Source organism: Apis cerana, linkage group LG3, assembly GCF_029169275.1.
Source record: "Apis cerana isolate GH-2021 linkage group LG3, AcerK_1.0, whole genome shotgun sequence".
In the NCBI taxonomy this organism is placed as follows: Eukaryota; Metazoa; Arthropoda; class Insecta; order Hymenoptera; family Apidae; genus Apis; species Apis cerana.
In genome coordinates, this window is record NC_083854.1 from 4,854,012 (window position 1) to 4,861,846 (window position 7,835).

The window sequence follows — 7,835 nt, forward strand, 5'->3', positions numbered from 1 at the left end:
TTTATTTTTTACAAAAATTGCATAAAATATATATATATATATGATTATATTATCATTCAAATGATTTGTAATTATAATAAATTTATTTCATTTATACATTAATTTATTAATTAATTATACTTTGTATAATTAATAACTTTTCTCAAATAGAATAAGTTTTAATATTCTTTTTTTTATTTGATTCCTGTAAAATAAAAAATAATAAATGGTCATAGAAAGATTTATGTAAATCATTAAAAATTCAAAAATAAGATATAAGGAAAATATGAAATTATAAGGAAATAAGTAACTATATTAACCTGTTGGACATCTATCTCTTTTCTTAGTTCGGAGCTTTTACGAATGCACCTGTCAAACAAGTTTAAAAGCTACCTTCATAAAAATGTGTTTTCGCCAGCGTCTCTCATTCGTTTAACGAGATGTCGGATTCGAATTCGCCGAAAACAGATGCAAGCAGTTCAAGTCTTTCAGGAAACTTACGACAATTTCGATTTCAGAAGAAACAACTGAAACCATCGAATATGTGTAAGAGTTTTTTTATTTTCGAATTTCAATTTTTAGGTCAATAAAACCGGTGTCCATTTCTTGTTGTGTTATTCAAGAATAATTTCTAATATGACTATTATATCTTTTTAAATTTATGTCTTTTTAAGTTTATGTCTTGTATTTAAAATTAAAAATAAAGAATATAGAAAAAAATACACTTGTCTTCTTTTAGTTGTAGATGGAAATAATATTATTGATTGTTTTGCAATGAAATTATAAATAAATAATGATAGTATTTTTATTTAGCGGATGATGATAGTAATTTAATGGGATCTGAGATACAATTTCGACGTAAGGCAGTGAATATAATTGAAGATAGCGATAGTGATGCTGGTAGTACTAAAGAAACTAACTCTTTAAATTCTACAGAAAAGGTAACTATTGATTATAATTTCATTATTATAAAATATATGCTTAATTATAACATTAATAATAATGAAATATTAAAAATAATTAAATATAAATATATTTAATTTAATTTATTAAATGATATATATATAAATGATATTTTATTATTTTAATAATGAATAATCATATTAAATAAGACTATTTATTCATTACTATACAGGATATATCTAATAATATAAATTGGAATAATGAAGAAGGTGATGAAATTTCCAGACATAATCGGAAAAGAACCTTTAAAAATTCTTCAAGAATCAATAAGAAAAAAAGAAGAAAATTAAACACTGAAGAAGATATAGATATTGATTCAGATGAAGCAAGTTTTAAAGATAAAGTATTTGATAGGTATGTATCTGAAAGTTTGTATGTTTTAATTTTAGTATTTATTTTTTAATTTTTATAGTGATGAAGATTCAGATATTGAAATATCTAATGAGCTTACTGCTGATAAGAAAGCAGTCTTAGAATTTATGCAAAATGCTCTTACATCAGAATTATTATTGATGTCTCAATGTTCTCAAAAAAAAGCAAATGCTATTATAGAAGCAAGACCATTTGAAAATTGGATAGACATAGTTCAAAAGTTCCAAAACAATAAGTATCTAGATACAGAACTTTTGAATTCAGCACAGGTAAACAATTCAAAAAATTGTAATAATTTTAATTTCTATTTAGATTGAATTATAAAATTTAGGCTAATGATCATTGTAATATATTATTAGAAAAATTTTGTAGAGAGATTCAACAATAATAGTTATACTTATTGCAAATACTTTTATTTAGAAAATATAAATTAAATTACGATATAATTAGAAAGTATATTTTTTTTACAAGAAGTATAACTCTTACATTTGCAATTTAAGAAATATAACTCTTATATATATTTAAAAATTGACGATCGGACTCGTAAGAAAGTTGATATGTGTTAGCGATAGCCGAGCGTTATAAGAGAAGATGATTTAACTCAAATTAAATATTTTAATAATTATTGCGATATAGTTAGCAAATTTTTATATATTTATATATATATATATATTTTTCATTTTTTTTTAATAAGATCGTTAAGATACGACAAACTTATTTAATTATTTTTTTTATTATACATCATAAGAATCACGTTATATCATATCAGTCGTTTCAATATCACGTAAATATTATATTGTATTTAGAATCTATATTGAATAGAATATGTTTTATTGTTGCCATTTATAATATAAAAAAAAATATATATTTTGTACATGGTATATATATTAAATTTTTTTATTATAATAAAATAGGAATTGTTAGCTACTAGACATGCAGTAGAAGCTCTTATGAAAAAATGTCTACGTTTGTCTACAAATATTGAAAGAGCTGTTGCTGCAGGAGCATCGGCTATTACAAGGCAACCAAAAGGATTATCACCAAATTTAAAGTTAGCACCATATCAAATGGTTGGATTAAATTGGCTTGCTGTAATGCATGCACAAAATGTTAATGGTATACTTGCGGATGAGATGGGTTTAGGAAAAACAGTTCAAGTAATAGCTTTTCTTACATATTTAAAAGAAGCTGGTCTCAAAGGCGAAAAAGATGGACCACATTTAATCGTTGTTCCGAGTTCGACAATGGGTAAATAAATATTATAGATTTCTTTAATTTATATTATTCTTATTTATAAAATTTTTCGCTTTCATTTATATAGAAAATTGGAATAACGAATTAGAACGATGGTCTCCTGATTTAAAAGTTGTACAATATTATGGTACTCAAGAAGAAAGAAAAGAAATGAGATTTGGTTGGCGAAACGGTGATTTGGATGATGTGGATGTTTTATTAACTACGTATAATTTAATTAGTAGTACACCGGAAGAACGGAGATTATTTCGTGTTATGCCTCTCTATTATGTTGTTTTCGATGAAGCTCATATGTTAAAAAATATGGGTACTATCAGATATGAAAACCTTGTTAGGATTAATGTATGTATATTATATTACATATATATATATTTTTTAAAAAAATAAATAAAAAAATAAAATTATATAATTCTGATTATTTTGCAGGCTAAACATCGAATTCTCCTAACAGGTACTCCTTTGCAAAATAATTTATTGGAATTGATGTCGCTTTTAATATTTGTGATGCCTTCATTATTTGCTGGTAAACAAGCTGATTTAAAGAGTTTATTTTCAAAGAATCCTGTAAGTATTAAATATAATAATAATATTTATATAAGATAATTATATATTTACATAACATTGAATTTTACATATTAGAAATTACCATCAATTAAAAAAAATGCTGAACAGCCATTGTTTGAACAAGAACAAGTGAAAAATGCAAAGCAAATCATGAGACCATTTGTGCTTCGCCGTTTGAAAGCTGAAGTTCTTAGAGATTTACCAGAAAAAAAAGAACGAATGATTAAATGTCCAATGATAGAGAAGCAACAAAAAATGTATACTAATTTAATTGCCGAATTTTCGGCCGAAGCTGATCAAAGCACGGAGGTAAACGGTATTGGAATGATGATGCAGTTAAGAAAATTGGCTAATCATCCACTTTTAGTGCGAGATTATTACAACAAATCCAAATTAAAAGTATATTTATAGTTTCAAAATAATAAAAGTTTATTTGTCACTTTAATATGAATGAATTTATAATATGAAATTTAAATTTTTTATAATTTTATATTAGGTAATATCGAGTAGATTAGCAAAGGAGCATTCATATAAACAGAAAAATGCAGATTATGTATTTGAAGATTTACAGTGGATGTCAGATTATCAAATAAATCAATTAACAAGAACATATAAGAGCATAGCTGGACTAGGTTTACCTCAAGAACTTATTCCTGAAGCTGGAAAGTTAAAGATTTTGGACGAATTGTTACCAAAGTTAAAAGAAGAAGGACATCGAGTGTTAATTTTCAGTCAATTTACAATGATATTAGATATTTTAGAAGAATATTTAACAATTAGAGGACAAACGTACTTAAGGTCTGTTTTGAAGTTTTTATTGTTTATATTTTTTTATTATTTTTAATCCTTTATAAAAATAGATTAGATGGAAGTACACCAGTAACTGATAGACAATGTCTGATAAATCAATATATGGAAGATGAAAATATATTCATATTTTTACTATCTACAAAAGCTGGAGGCTTGGGGATCAATTTAACAGCTGCCGATACTGTTATAATACATGATATTGATTTCAATCCATATAATGATAAGCAAGCGGAAGATCGCTGTCATAGAGTAGGTCAAAAAAGGTATGTTTTTAATTACTGAATAATATTAAAAAACATAAAAGTCATAAACTGTAAAAATATGTATTCAAATTTATTTTCAGACCAGTTAGCATAATTAGATTATTAAGTGAAGATACTATAGAAGAAGGCATGTATGAAATAGCTCAAGATAAATTACATCTTGAACAGCAGATTACTGGTGATGAAGGTAAATGCTATAAATTTTCCATTTTATAATATAATATATATAATATATATATTGCAGTATAATATGTTATAATGTAATTATATAATATATATTATTATTTGTAGAAAATGAAAGTACAGATAAGAAGAGTGTGTTAAAATTACTTAAGATGACATTAGGATTGGATCATAATAAATCGTTATCACTATCTCCCGTGAAGAATGCAAGAACGAGTAATGGATTATTAAACGATGAAGAAAATTGTAATATAGAATTTTGAAAGTGATAATTTATCTAAACATATTTTTTGCTAGCATTTTTATATGCATCCTTAATCTTTGTGATAAAGTTTAGTATCGCAATTGCACTTTAAAGATTAAAAAAAAAAAGGAACGAAAAAAGAAAAGAAGAAAATAAAAAAAAATAATATAAATACTATCTTAAAGTTGCATTTCATATTTGATTATTAATTATCATATACATGAAACTTTTTTGCTTTTTTTATTTAATCATTACATACGTGAAATTGATTAAAAATGTGTGCACAATTTAAATTATTTGTGAATTATGGAACTCAATTAATTTTGACATTTTGTACATCAGTTATATATTTCATCATTTTTTAATTTATATTTTAGATTTATTCATATATTTTGTGCTCGATATCTACATTGTAATATTTAATGATATGTTTTTAAAAAATTTAAAACAATTATTAAGACTGCACAATATTTAATATTTACACAAAAATAATACAGAATGCTGAAGGAAAATGAACAAAAAGAAATTCATATAAACGATGTCAAACTATTTGATATTACTATATACACATTCCTAAACAAATAACTTGATCTTTGTACAAAACCATTAAAGATATTATACACCTTTTATCAGAATTAATTTATTATCTTATAAAATATACGGTTGTATTTGATTGAATATTACATATTGAATATTATATTGAAAAATTTAATAAATTTAAAAGTTAAATAAATTAAAAATTTATAATCAAATAATAAAAATAATAAAAGCATCTATTTTAGAAATTATGAATTTTTAGTATTTAGTAATTATATTTACTATTTAAATTATGCGAATAATATTATGTAATTATTTGAAATTTAAATTAGTATGATTTTGATTTGTTTTCTCTATTATTTTCTATTTGTAAAAATTATCCAATTTAATTTATTTTGCTATAATTTTTAAAAAATAATAAGTTATATAAATATTCTAATTTCTTTTTTAAATTCATCATCATTTTTATCTTTCATATTATAGAAATGAATTTGAATTATTTATCTATTTTATATATATTTTTATTTATATGTAAATTATACATTTTTCAATTCTTTTTATCGAAAGATTATTAATTACATATTAAATGAATGAAATGATTAAATTATTTACACACATTCTTGAACAAATAACTTCATTTTTGTATAAATTATATAATTAATTTTATATTTTTTCATTATATTTTATTAAATACACGAAAATTCAAATTTATAAATATATTTTAACAATTTTAAAACATATATTTTTTTAATAGATTTTCTTAATAATCTACCTAAAATTAAGATCTCAATATATTATTAAAATTGCACAATAAAAAACAATAAAAATAATAAAAAAAAATTCCTAAAATTTATAAATATATATAAATATAATAATATATAAATATAATAATATTTTTTAAATTTAAAAATATCATATTATTTATAACATAATTAAATTTATAATGTTTAAAATATTATTTTTCATTAGAAATAACGATTTGTTGCACAAATTACATACAATAATTCTACGTTAATCTTTTTAATGTCGATAATCTATGACGTAAATTAAAAGCCGCAAGTTTCCCTGATCAGAATCTAAAGTGATAGAATTTGATAGAATTATTATCAAAAAATTTAAGAGAATAGAAACTTTTCTATATTACTTCGATAATATTTTATAATTGTTTGTAGTTATAATTTTAATTATCAAATGAAAATCTTTAGTGAAATCTATAGTCAAATAGAAAAGATGTGTAAAATATATAATTTTATTTGCAAGTAATTGTTTCAATTCAAATTTATAACATTATATATGAAATAATTTTAATATTTTATCACAATATATTGTTTTCCTTGGTCAAAAAAATTCATTATTATCAAAATACAAAATTAGAAAAGGAGTACGAAGAAAAGTAAAAAATTAAATAGAAAAAACAGAATGATAAATGAAGAATAGAAAAAAAAATGAAAAACGAAATATATAAAATATAATAGAAAAGCAGTGATAAAGGAAATCCCACGAGTTTCTAGTATTTTGAAACAGAAAAATAAAATGTGCATCAAATTTGCAGCAGATTATTAATAAATTAATAATTGCTTATAAATTATAATTTTTTTTCATATCTCTAAATAGGGATACAATGATATATTGAATATATATTGATATATTGAAAGATAAATAGCATGACAAAAATTAATATTTTATAAAATGAGTTTTTAAAAATTTTTTTTTAGAAAATTATTATTGATCAAATTAATGATTAATTTTTTATATATTTATTATTACATTAAATTATTATATAAAAATATTATCATTATATTTATTTTCAAAACAATGATATGAATGGGATAAAATATTTGATTTGTTAAAAAAATTTTAATAAAAATTAGAGAAAAAAATATATTATAAATATTCTCTATAGAAATATTTGAATAAACGATAAAATTAAAAAAAATAATCAGAATTTGGCAATCTATTTTCTTCTTTATTAGTTTATTATATTTATTTGGTTGACGAATATAAAATAATATCATTTTAATCATATAGAAAATATGAATAAAAATAGCAATTAATATGATAATTTGTTATTTATTAACTATTGAAAATTGCTAATCAATTAGAATAATTAAAGAGATATTTTAAGATTTTTAAAATTCGGCTCAAAATGACGAATAATAATTTCGACAACCATTTCATCTCATGATAATATTATTCTTATCTCAGATGAACTATTAGTAAATAAATTTTAGTCTTTTATTCACAAATTATTATGACAAATTATAACATGATAATATCTTTACGTATGAATATATATTTGGATTATAATTAATTGTTATTATTTATCAATTCTAAATAAATTCTATTTTAATTAACTTATTATTAAATGAAAGTTATCACTAGTTTCTGATTCAGTTAATATCAATGATTATAAACAGATATTTATTCATTTCGCGCTGTATAATTTTCATTATCAAGATAAATATTGAGTTCTCCATTAATCTTCCTATATCGAATTACATATTAATTTTTAATCCTATCAACGTTTACAGTAATAAAATTGATTGCGTTGTAATTGAGTACGATGTCGCATCACATTATATAGTCTTATCAATAATGTGATGCGACTAGAATAAGAATCAAAGGCAAATGATTAATGAGAAAGAAGCAAGAAAATTATAATATCA

At 21.5% G+C, this 7,835-nt stretch overlaps 2 protein-coding genes across 5 annotated transcripts in view; one reads left to right on the forward strand and one right to left on the reverse strand.

The window, feature by feature from the left end:
* LOC107997289 (lysophospholipase D GDPD1) overlaps nucleotides 1-7,835 on the reverse strand; it is a 38,105-nt gene that overhangs the window by 2,560 nt on the left and 27,710 nt on the right. Inside the window, exon 1 of one of the 3 annotated variants that reach the window (XM_017055769.3) lies at nucleotides 300-394. The exons of the other annotated variants lie outside the window; for them this stretch is intronic. The gene's annotated coding sequence lies outside the window, so the exon portion shown is untranslated. Of the gene's footprint in view, nucleotides 1-299; nucleotides 395-7,835 lie in introns of those variants that run through there. 3 annotated transcript variants of the gene reach the window in all.
* On the forward strand, nucleotides 389-5,268 carry LOC107997286 (SWI/SNF-related matrix-associated actin-dependent regulator of chromatin subfamily A containing DEAD/H box 1 homolog). 2 transcript variants are annotated; one of them, XM_017055762.3, is made up of 12 exons: nucleotides 389-525; nucleotides 793-920; nucleotides 1,115-1,296; nucleotides 1,355-1,583; nucleotides 2,229-2,562; nucleotides 2,636-2,910; nucleotides 2,995-3,132; nucleotides 3,208-3,531; nucleotides 3,629-3,930; nucleotides 3,993-4,205; nucleotides 4,286-4,392; nucleotides 4,497-5,268. In XM_017055762.3, exons 1-12 carry the CDS (start codon nucleotides 420-422, stop codon nucleotides 4,649-4,651), a joined length of 2,493 nt encoding a protein of 830 aa, XP_016911251.1. In that variant the 5' UTR covers nucleotides 389-419; the 3' UTR covers nucleotides 4,652-5,268. The 2 variants fall into 2 exon arrangements, with proteins under 2 accessions (XP_016911251.1, XP_028522271.1); XM_028666470.2 differs by having other exon boundaries at nucleotides 3,208-3,441.

What these genes read in the sequence shown, in the direction of transcription:
- LOC107997286 (XM_017055762.3), top strand. Translation starts at nt 420, where the DNA reads ATGTCGGATTCGAATTCGCCGAAAACAGATGCAAGCAGTTCAAGTCTT. An exon ending in AACTTTTGAATTCAGCACAG is followed by an intron (nt 1,584 to 2,228) that starts GTAAACAATTCA and finishes ATAATAAAATAG; the next exon opens with GAATTGTTAGCTACTAGACA. An exon ending in CATAGAGTAGGTCAAAAAAG is followed by an intron (nt 4,206 to 4,285) that starts GTATGTTTTTAA and finishes ATTTATTTTCAG; the next exon opens with ACCAGTTAGCATAATTAGAT.